At 30.2% G+C, this 13304-nt stretch overlaps 1 protein-coding gene across 1 annotated transcript; it reads right to left on the bottom strand.

The window, feature by feature from the left end:
• Positions 1 to 8656: 8656 nt before the first annotated feature.
• Positions 8657 to 12878, bottom strand: HELRODRAFT_176381 (hypothetical protein; the record flags this gene model as incomplete). The annotated part of the gene is made up of 3 exons (XM_009023597.1): positions 8657 to 8715; positions 9760 to 9911; positions 12313 to 12878. The coding sequence occupies 3 exons, from the start codon at positions 12876 to 12878 to the stop codon at positions 8657 to 8659; spliced, it is 777 nt and encodes a 258-aa protein (XP_009021845.1).
• Between the last annotated feature and the right edge of the window lie 426 nt (positions 12879 to 13304).

Genomic DNA, 13304 nt, shown 5'->3' on the forward strand with positions numbered 1-13304 from the left:
CATACATATACAAGATGTAATGTATAAAGAAAAATAATGGCTGCTACTAATTATTAGATGCATGTAACCTTCTTGTATTTTGCAATATACAACAATGCAATATATATATATATCATGTTTTATACTATTATCATCATCATAATCATAGTAGGTTATTTACTGCTAGCAATTCAGTTGTAGTATCAAATTAGTAGAAGTAGTAGTAGTGGTGGTGGTGGTGGTAGCAGCAGTAGTAATAATAGTAATAGTAGTAGTAGTAGTAGAAGTAGTAGAAGTGTTAGATATAACGTAACATATTATAATTTTATGTGATAAAGCTAGAAAACATTCATTCGTTCGTTCGTTCGTTCATTCATTCATTCATTCATTCATTCATTCATTCATTCATTCATTCATTCATTCATTCATTCATTCATTTATTCATTCGCATTTGATGAATGTATGCGTATGTAACGTCATGTATGTACATTATTTCTTACTTTTTCAGGCATGTGTGTCTTTGTGTTTGTTTGTAAGTGTGTGTAGGTATGCGCGAGTATGTGTGCGTGAGTGATTGAGTGAGTGAGTGAGTGAGTGAGTGAGTGAGTGAGTGAGTGAGTGAGTGAGTGAGTGAGTGAGCTGAGTGAGTGAGAGTGCAGACAAAAATTTAACAGCATCTATACATCCTGTTTCTGTTATAATAATTATTACTATTATCATTATTGTTGTTAATATTATTATCATCAATCAGATTACTTGATGAATAATTTAAATAGTTGAGACCCAAGTTTTAAATTTTAGTTTTAAATTAAATTAAATTATAGAAAAATAAGGATATAAGTGATGATAAACTGGCTAACATCTGTTTGGCTCAGCTGGGATTGAAGTCTACGAACGATTTTCGTTTGGAATTCGACATTCGTGGCGTTCTGCTCTGACTGGTTCCTCTGGAATTCGCTTTTTAAAGTCTGTTGTTGTGGTCGTTGTGGTTGTTGTGGTTGGGGTCGTTGTGGTTGGGGTCGTTGTGGTTGTTGTTGTTGTTGTGGTCGTTGTGGGTTTTTTGATGTGGTCGTTGTGGGTTTTTTGATGTGGTCTTTGTCGCTGCTACATGACGTGATTGTCGTTGTGGTTAGTTTTTGGCAAAAAGATGAAATTAACCACTAAAAGAAGAACCACTTGAAAGAGTAAATCCCATTACAGAAAATTACATTAATTAATTAATTAATTAATACATCAACACATTAATTGCATTACAGCACAGTTACATTCTGCAATTTACAAAACTATGCGAAACATTCTAGACATGCAAATTATACCAAGAAAAAATAATATAGGTATACACAAACACACGTACACACACACACACACACACACACACACACACACACGTACACACACACACACACACAAACACACATACATACATACATACATACATACATACATACACACACACAAACAATCAAGCATACAAGAAAACTAATACCAGCACAGGCATATCACATTCTAAGAATTTAATTTAACAATTAGAAGGAACAACTAGAGAAGATTGAATGAATAATGTGGATGAATGAATGAATGGATGAATGAACGAACGAATGAACGAATGGATGCTTGCAAAATAACAATAATAATAAATAAATAAAAATAACAGCAATAACCTGCAGCTCTTGATTGGCCTGTTGGTGCATTAGTTGAATGGTAGACAACCTCTGCTTGGTCAATTCGTTCTGCTTATTTTCCTGTTAATTATTATTATTATTGCTATAATTATAACTGTTATTATTATTATTTTTATTATCGACTTTTTTAAAATCGTCATTAGCTCTATAAACGTTACAGATAAGACTAACATAGTTATTCTTATTAATATCATCCCGTTGCTTTTGGTACTTAAGATGAGGATTTTTGTTATTATTATTATTATAACTACTACTACAATTAGCAGCCGTAGTAGTAGTAGTAGCAGCAGCAGCAGTAGTAGTAGTAGTATTGTGATACAAACTGAAATTATAATAGTAATCCTTTACAACTGCACAGTCACTAATGATATTGAATTTATCAATGATATTTATATCACTACAAGTAGCAGTAGTAGTAGCAGCAGTGGCGGCTGTAGTAGTAGTATTTTTACTATCGCAGCTGCTGGTCTTTCCACGTTTGATGGTGAATCTTTTCTTCAAAAAACTAGGAGAGCCACTGAGATTTAGATTATTATTATTGCTCTTATTCTTCTTACTATCCATCATGCTTATTGTCGTCGTCGTTGTTGTTGTTGTTGTTGTTGAGGTAACTTTCAAGTTATCATTACTATTATTAATATTATTATTATTATTATTATTATTAATACTACTACTACTACTATTTCTGACGTCTTTGTTATTGATGTTATTGCTCTTGTTATTAGTACTATTGATCATTCCAAAGCGAGACATTCTTGGGTGAAACCAACAAATACAGATTTGAAGAAAAAAAAAAGCCTCAAATCAACCTCATCACAACCTAACTAAAACTAAGATTTCATTCGAAATAATAGTTAACTATGAAATTATAGTTATAATTATAATTACGGAATCACAGGCAAAAACAATTTACTAATACGATAACTAAAATTATTCATAATATTTTATAATTATTATTATTATTACTGTCAAATATGAAAAAAATATAAAACTAAAAGCATAACTTATTCTAAATTTTAGGTAAAGCTTCATCCATCATCAACACTTGTATTACTATATAGCATGGATAACTTGCTAAAATTAAACACTACACAAATGACATCCATACATACATACATACATACATACATACATACATACAAACATACAAACATACATACATACATACATACATACATACATACATACATACATACATACATACATACATACATACATACATACATACATACAAACATACATACAAACATACATATACATACATACATACATACATACATACATACAGACAGACAGACAGACATACATACATACACACATACATACACACATACATACACACATAATATATATAGCATGTACTGTATGCTGAAGCTGAATCATAAATTATCACCATCATTATTACTATTATTTTTCCTATTAAAGATAATATCACCAAGTTATAATTACAATAAAAAGAATAATAATGAGCATAGTTATAATAATAAATATAATAATAATTATTTTTATTATCACTATTATTACTACTACTACTACTGCCAAACAGCTATAGCATGGAATCACTTTTTGTTGATGACATATTTTGAACAACTCTCTTGTGTAAGATGTAAAAATTGTAACCTCATAAGAAGCCTGAGTGAGTGAGTGAGTGAGTGAGTGAGTGAGTGAGTGAGTGAGTGAGTGAGTGAGTGAGTGAGTGAGTGAGTGAGTGAGTGAGTGAGTGAGTGTGAGATGACAATGATGGTGATGATGATGCTGATAATGATACCGTTTTTTTCATTTTTTTTTCGCCACCGACCAACCACACCACCCACATTGCATCATCAGATGAGGTGGAATAATAATAATAATAATAATAATAATAATAATAATAATAATACCAACAGCAATAATAATAGTAATAATAAACCCAAAAATATAATTACTTCCTATCTGTTATCATGTGATAAAGGCACTTATTATGCAGTGCATAAACATAAACAACAATCAGGTTACTATTTTAACAACTACAGCTACTACTGCTACTAACCACTGCTGCTACTACAAACACTACAAACAAACACTACATAAACATTGCATATACACACACCACACACGCACGCACACACACAAAACACACACACACACACACACGCACACTACATAAACATTACACACATTCATACACACACACACACGCACACATAGAAACTAATATACAACGCCCATCTCTCTCTCTCTCTCTCTCTCTCTCTCTCTCTTTCAAACACACATACACACACACACTCACACACTCACATACATACACACACACATAAACATACAGCATCCTTTATAAGGGAATGGTTTCATTATAATTTGCTTAATATACACACATACATACATCACACGCGCGCGCATAAATACTTAATGGCAAACATACATATATTCATACATACAAACATGCCTACATACTTCCATACGTACATACATAAATAGATAGATAGATAAATAAAACAAAACACAGATACAAACATAAATGCACATACTTAAAAAATCAATAGGTGTGTATATGTATTATTACTATTAATCAATTAATTAATTAATTAATTAATTAATTAATAATATATTAGATCATAAATAACATGAACCACAGTACAAATCAATCATGAAGAGTTTTTTTTTCCAAAAAAAAATTTCCAGTTAGGAGCAGGTGTAAACTTGAGAAAAAAGGAATAGTAATGATGATGATGATGGCAACGACGATCATGATGATGATTATGATGGTGGCGATGATGATAATGATGATTATGATGGTGGCGATGATGATAATGATAATCTTTATTTCCCCAATTCAAAAACAGGCCACTTGAAAAGAAAGATGAATAGAATTAAAATTGGATTATGATTATATAATATGCAATGCATTCACTACAAAACACTCAAACATTATTTCGTTCATTCATTCATTCATTCATTCATTCATTCATTCATTCATTCATTCATTCATTCATTCATTCATTTATTCACTTATTCATTCACTCACCTTCCATTAAGTAGCATGCAACATTACTAAACATAATATAAAGGTTGAAGAGCAATAGCAACGCTCACACACAAATACACACACACACACACAAATAAACAAACATACACACATCTACTACAAGTAAAGAACAACACATACACATAAATATGTCAATTCAGGCCTATTTTCCAAACTAAATATGACAATTACACAAATCCACAAATGCATACATAGGTGAAGAAATACAAAAGGCACACACATACACACACACAAACACGCACACACACACAAACACGCACACACACAAACACAATAGTTATCATTTGCACTAACATCTTCAAGAGGGAGAGGGCTAGAAATGATTCTACCAGTCGGACTCGTTGGCTCAGTAGCAGCAGTAGAACCGGATGCCGTCGTCGGTGTTGATTTTCCCTGATTTGCATTACCCCTAACTGTTTGTACGTACATAAGTGAAGTTTTTCAATTTATTTTATTTATAAGAAATAGAAAATATTATTCAGACTTGGCGAAACTTCACTATCTTGACTATTAATTATTGACATTCATGTCCATTATGACGAACTAGACTAATTTAAAAAGCATAGCTAGAGGGTTTACTTCACATTTAAAGATTTAAATTAATAATGCATTTAATATTATGATAATACAATATTATAATAGCAATAGCCATTTAGATTTTTTACAAGTATTTGTGTGTGAATTTGCTATATCAGATATCTGAATATCATAGACCAGGTGACCCCTAAGGTTTTAGTTTGTCATAAATAGTCAGTTAGTGTGTAATTAAAAATTGAGTTAATTTATTTAATTTGATAAAAATTACACTTTTAATTTATTAAAATATAATTTAGTTTAGTTACAATTTTTTTTTATCAAATAAATTTTAAATATAGTCTACTCTAAATGTAAAAAAGCCAAAAAAGGAAACTAAAAAAATTAAAAAACCGAAAAATTTAATTTTTGAAAACAAATCCGGAAAAGCATTTTGAATTCTAATTAAAAAACTCAAAACTAATTTGCTAAAAAATGGAGAAAGAAAAAGAATTTAAATAAAAAAATGGAACTTAATAATAATTAATAATAATATCAATTACTTTGGTCTGAATTATTTCGCTTATGCTTTCTTGACAGCATTGTTTAATCTTATTTATTTTTAAATTTTAACTAAGTTATCCGGATCAAGAAATAAATTTTGCTATTTAAATGTACGCACCGAAAAAAAAGTTAAACGGCCATTAACAACTATTTTGTTGTTTAAAATCAGTGATGAGCTAATTATTAGTAACAAACAAAGAGCGCTTAATTTCACAAATCTCCAAGTATAGATTTTTCATTGATAATCCAAAATACCTTAAATCAATGATATGTAACAAATTAGAGCATTTTCAAATGCCAAAAAGCACAATTTACAATAAAAATCTGAAAAAACTTTCAAAATTATACAAAAAAACCAGCAAAAAACTACCAACTTTTACAATCTGATAAACAGGTATTGGTTACTAAAACCCCGTTTACGGGTTTACTAATGGCTGCCGATTTATTTTTTAGGACCCTACTCCTATAGAAATCCGACTTTTTACTAATCCGAACTGCAGCACTCCGAGATCTAACGAAGGAAAATGAATTTGGGATAACATTGTTAACGTTAGTAACATCATCCTCGTCTTCATCCTCCCAATCTATCGCTGATCCGGAATTATCCGTCATAATGCTAATGCTAATAATAATAATAATAACAATAATAATAATAATAATAATAAAATAATAAAAATTATTATGTTATTGTTGTTGACGTTGTTATTGTAATATCGATGTTATTATTGCTGTTGTCTATGATAATTTCAACAAATACTTAATTAATAATGCAATATTAAATTATTTAACAACAATAATAATAACATTAAAATTAGTAACATCAGTCAAAAAAATTAATTAAGCTTTCATTGGTTTAATAACAGACATAATGTCCAGGCATTTTCTACATATGAGTATGTGTACATCCAATTTAAACGAAAGCATTTAAAAAATTATAACATTTATTTATTTTGTTATAACAATAATAATAATTATTACTATTTCATTATTATTTTATTATTATTATTATTATTATATTGCTATTATTGTTATTATTATTCCATGATTATACCTAACAAACAAATATAAATTCCTGGAGACGATTCATTGCTAAGTACCATCCATCCAATTAAGCGGTCCATTTATATAAAATGTCCCAATATATATATACATATACATACATACCATATACATATTTGTGCGTGCGTGTGTGCGTGTGAGCGCGTGTCTGTTTGCGTATGTGTAATAAGAAACAAATTCATCATAAATGTTAGTATATAACTAAATGAGATTATAAATAGTATGCCTTGTGATGTTTCAACCTGGATTTTTTGTATGTATGTATATATGTATATATGTATGTATGTGTGTGTTTCTGTGTGTGTTTCTGTGTATCATGTGTGTGTGTTTGTGCAATAATGTATGCATAATTTTTGTATAATTAATAAATGTGATCGACTGTGTATAAACCTGTGTGTAAGGTAATTAATATGCACACACACACACACACACACACACACACACATTTATAGGTTAATTATGTTTATGTGTGTGTGTGTGTATTTGTGTGTGTGAATGTATGTGTGCGTGTGTGTGTGATTTCATTGTAAACTTTAACACAAATAATTAACACACAAACTAAATAATTACTAAGCAAATTTATTTGGAAAGCTTTTTATTCAGGTAAACCGTACACACATACATACAAACGAACATACATACAAACCGTACACACATACATACAAACGAACATACATACAAGAGTACGTACACACAAACATACAAACGAACATACATACAAGCGTACATACACACAAACATACTTGCGTATGTATATAGAATAGACGTCTGTGGTGACTGTGTTTAACATGTGTGGTGACTGTGTTTAACATGTGCAGTACATATCAACTTACCTGAATTATTCATCTTCAATAATAGGAATAACAATAGGACTTCTACTTATAAGAATAAGAATAAAATAAATATAATGATAATTGTTATCATAATAATTGAAGAAATAATAAAAATAATAATAATAATAATAATAGTAATAATAATAAACCGTTATCTATCAATTAGTTTTTGTTCCATAGAATTATGGTTTGAAGAGTCTTCAATATTCAGCCACCAGAGAGTAACGTCTGGTTTTTGTATTTTATGACGCATGTGTGTATGTGTTTGTTTGTGTGTGTATGTGTGCGTGCGTGTGTATATATGTGTGTGTGTGCGTGCGTGTGTGTGTGTGTGTGTTAATGTACAGTAAAACACCCAAGTACCTTACGTATTGATAATTAGATTTCAATGGCATGATAATTGTATGCGCATAAATTAACTTCTGAATCCCACATACTATTATAATTTCGCGTATATACATACATACATACAAACATACATATATACATACATACATACATACATACATACAAACATACATACATACATACATACATACATACATACAAACATACATACATACAAACATACATACATACAAACAAACATACATACATACATACAAACATACATCTCCACTTTCTGATTCTTAATCGATAAACTTGCCACGCACTCAATATTTATCGATTTGTTCGATCATTATTACATACATATATAGATACAAACAAACATACAAACAAACATACAAACAAACAAACATACAAACAAACATATATACAATAAACCCTCAATATACATGCGATTTGTTTCATAACATTCCCGGCATTTATTAGTAAACAAGATGAATAAGAAACTGAAAATGATGACGATGATGATGATGGTGGTGATTATTATTAATATTATTATCATTATTATTATTATTATTATTATTATTATTATTATTATTATTATTATTATTATTATTATTATTAAGATGATGGTGACGACGATGATGACGATGGTGATGCTTAAAACAATGACCTCAATTTACGTGGCTTGGCTTGGTATAGAACATTAGAACATGACATTTAATTAACATTTCTACCATTGATGTTGTTGATGATGATGTTCTTAGTGATGATGATGATGTTTTTTGTGATGATGATGATGATGTCGTTGTTATTATTCATATTATTATTTTGTCTGCTAAAGCTGCTGAATCAACTAAACCATATTTACGATTTGTAATGTTTCTTCTTTAACAAAAAACGGTGATAAGAATCGAGACAGACAGGTAAACAGACAGACAGGTAACCAGACAGACAGATAACCAGACAGACAGACACGGATACAGACAAATAAACAACAAACGAACACTAAAGCAGACAAACAGATAGATAACAAAATAAACACACGAAAAGACGAACGAAAACAAACAAGCCAACAGAACATACTATCAAGAAGACACATACACACACACACACAAGACACATATACACACACACCACACACACACACATACTTACACTAACACACACATACATACGCACGCACGCACAAAAGCACATTGTTACAATGTAAAATATCTGAGTGAGCTGACGATAGGTGAATAAATTGAAAGAAAGTGTAGCCATTTTTAAATTTACTCGCATGTTCACTCGTTCATTCATTCATTCGTTCATTCATTCGTTCGTTCATTTATTCATTCATTCATTCATTCGTTCGTTCGTTCTTATTCGCAGAAAGAGGAAAATGATGTAGAGTAGACAGACAAAAGGATAATAACAACAAAAACAACAACAACAATAATAACAATAGTAATAATAACAACAACAATAACAATAATTGTTATAATAATAATTATTATTATTATAACATCATGAGGATTCTCAAACAATTCAGGTTAATTGAAGACACTTAAGCAAACTTAATTAGCTCACAAGAAAAAAAGAAATAAATATAGATGAATGAATGAATGAACGAACGAATGAACGAAAGAGCAAATGAATGAATGAGTTAATCAATCTACTAAAAAGTAAATAAATAGATATAGATGATGAGAAAAACACAACAACAACAACAACAGCAGCAACAACAACAACAACAATGGTAATAATAATGATAATGATAATAATAATAACTGACCATCATATTCAGAGAGGCTGAGTCTTGTTGTGGTGGTTAGCAGACGAGAAATTGCCGACCTGTCGCCAAGGCTTGAATCTTTCTTATGCTTATTATTGTTGTTGTTGCTGTTGTTGCTGTTGTTGTGTCTGTTGACGAACGGGTTTAGCTTGCTGTTATGGCGTTAAAATGTTGATGATGAAAATGATGATGATGATGACGATGATGATGATGACGACGATGTTTTATTTTGAATAATGTGGACTTACTACATGTATAAATAGATAGAAGTAACTACATACACACACAAACATTCACGCACACACACACGCATACACGCACACACACAGGCACATAACATTCACAGGTTGATTGACTGACGGATAGATTGATTGATCGACATAACTAATGAAGGAATAATGGTTGAATCGTTGAATTGAACGGATGAATGACGAACGAACGAATGAATGAATGAATGAATGAATGAATAAATGAATGAATGTGAATGAATGAATGAATGAATGAATGAATGAATGAATGAATGAATGAATGAATGAATGAATGAATGAATGAAAGAAAAAGTGAATAAATGAATGATAAGTCTTAGAAAAAGTATAATAATTTAAGAACGATACCCAAAAAATTATGACATAACAAATGGAAAAATGACGAGTGAGTGCTTGAAAAAATGAAAAAATGGGAGACAAAAGAATAAAAAAAGAATGAAGACAATCACAGAAAAAAAAAGAGTAAAAGAGAGAGAGAGAAAGAGAGAGAGACAGAGTAAGAAAGAGAGAGAGGCAGAGAGAGAGAGATGGGGGTGGAAAGAGAGAGAGTTTGAAGGATAACAAGACAAAAAAATTAAAACAAAAATAATGAAGTAAATACAAAGAGCAAGAGAAAGGGAGAAAGAGAAATACGTAATTGAAGAGAAAAAGAAAGAAAGTAAGAGAAAGAGAGAGAGAGAGAAAGAGAGAGAGAGAGAGAGAGAGAGAAGAGAGAGAGAGTGAATTGTGCGTCACGCACAGTCAAAATTTTTTCAAAGAAACTTCATCTCTCTCTCTCTCTCTCTCTCTCTCTCTTTCTGAAAACAACAACATTATCATAAAAACTTAAGCCAGAATAATAATAATAACAATAATTACAATAATTACAAATAAAATTAATATTAAACAACAAACACAGTGTGTATGATAGAACTACAAATAAAAACAACAATAGTAGTAGTAGTAGTAGCAGCAGCAGACAGTCGTAACTATATAATTATGTCATTATTAACCACAGGTGCGGCCTTCATGGCAAAATATTTGGAGGACGTTTTAGAGAAAATAGAAGAGTAGATGAATGAATGAATGAATGGATGGATGGATGAATGAATGGATGGATGGATGAATGAATGAATGAATGAATGGATGGATGGATGGTTGGATGGATGAATGAATGGATGAATGAATTAATTGATTAACTAATTAATGGATAGATGAACGAATGGATGAATGAATGAGCAACCGAAAGAATGAAAAAATAAGTGAGTGAATGATTGAATCAACGAATGAATAAATACGTTTATATATATATATATATATATATATATATATATATATATACATAAATAAATATATATATATATATATTTAAATCACGATTAATGAGTTTAATTAAAGATTAATTAAAGAGATTTCAACATATAATTTGGCAATTAAATAATGAAATGCATTTGTGTAGCGCCGAATTAATAGTATCTCTCAATCGAATGTTTCCAATTAATTAATATATTTGTTTGAAATGAAAAAAACGACACGACAAAATCAAATAATAATAATATTATAATTCTTATTACACTTTGCAGAATAATTATGACTAAAATTATTATTATTATTTATTATTATTACTGTTGTTGTTGTTGTTGTTGTTATTAATGTAGTATGTTATTGTATTATTATTCATCTTTCATGTTATGCTATGCCATGTTATACCTCTCCAGTTAGTCAGTACATTTTTGTTCTATGTACGTGTGTGTATGTGTGTGTGTGTGTGAATGTATGTGTATGTATGTGTTGTGTGTATGTGTGTGTACGTATGTGTTTTTTACGTGAATTTGCTATGATATCTTATCTATCGCTACATTTGCGGCCTAAAAATAAGCAGAAAACTATAAGTACTACTGTCACTACTACTACTACTACTACTAATAATAATAATAATAACAACAACAATAATAATAACAATAATAATAAGGTTAGCTGCATAGTTTTCTTATCTATTCGCATTCTACGTTCTATCTCTCTCTCTTAAAATAAGGACTATGTAGCATTTATTATTATTATTATTATTACTATTATTATTATTATTATTAGTAGTAGTAGTAGTAGTAGTAGTAACAGTAGTAGTAGTTGCGGTAGCAACAAAAGCAGCAGAGACATTTGAAAATATAACTAACAGTACTTTTTAACATTATAATAATATTATTATTGTAATTACTATGATAATACATTATTATTATTATTATTATTATTATTATTATCATTATCATTATTATTATTATTAATTATAACAATGACACCAACAACCGACCTCATTATCGAGTGCCCATTGTCGCCCTTGTTTGAAAAGAACGAGCACTTCTTGGAAGATGATTTCAGGCTGACTGTGTCGAGCCTGTCGTCCTCTATATTTGCAGACTTTCTATTAAAAAACCGCGAAGAAATTGGCGGCAAATCCGAATAACTACTACTATTACCACGGCCACCATCTTTGTTTATTATGACATCCTTGTTAGGCTGGCCGTCTTTGTTTATTTTATCCGAAGATTTCCGAATGTGCATGAAATTTTTTATTGACTTTCTTAATGGACCCGTTATGCTGTTTAAACTCGTAGTCGAGTCGTATCGAGTCATACCATCGCCGGTCGAGCTGATCGAGCTTTTTGACGTTTTTGGCTGTAGGTGGTTAGCTGTGGCTGCGATTTTGTGGTAGTCGTCGGCGATTTCGTCGTCCGAATCGTCTTCGACGATGACGCTCGACTGTGATGAGGTTGATGATTTTCTTACACTTCTGAATAGTTTCGCGAGTTTGTTGCCACTGCTGTTGTTTTTTGAGTTTGTTGTTGTTGTCGGCTCGCGTGAATTTTCTTCCGCCATTGTTCTGTTTCGTTTATTTGTTTATTTTGTTTAATTTATTTGGTTTATTTATTCGGTTATATCCATTCGTATATGTTTGTGTTTTGTTGATGTTTGTCGTTGATGCTGACGACGACGATGATGTTAATCTTAATGTTGTTGTTGCAGTTGTTGTTGTTGTTGCAGTTGTTGTTGTTGTTGCACTAATGAAAAGCAAAACAATCCCAAACTAAGAAAAAGATTTATCCCATCAAATTGAAATCCCAAAAAAGTGAGATATCACATCAACTAACATCATACTGTCTCTGTATGTATATATAATACAACTATGTGAAATCTATCTTTTTAAAATATAATTAATAGGTAATAATTTTGATTAAAATCAACCGGAATTAATTTAAAAACTAAATTAATTAGTTAGCTAATTAGGTTTAAATTGAATTAATA

This window comes from Helobdella robusta (genome assembly GCF_000326865.2).
Source record: "Helobdella robusta unplaced genomic scaffold HELROscaffold_37, whole genome shotgun sequence".
Lineage (NCBI taxonomy): Eukaryota > Metazoa > Annelida > Clitellata > Rhynchobdellida > Glossiphoniidae > Helobdella > Helobdella robusta.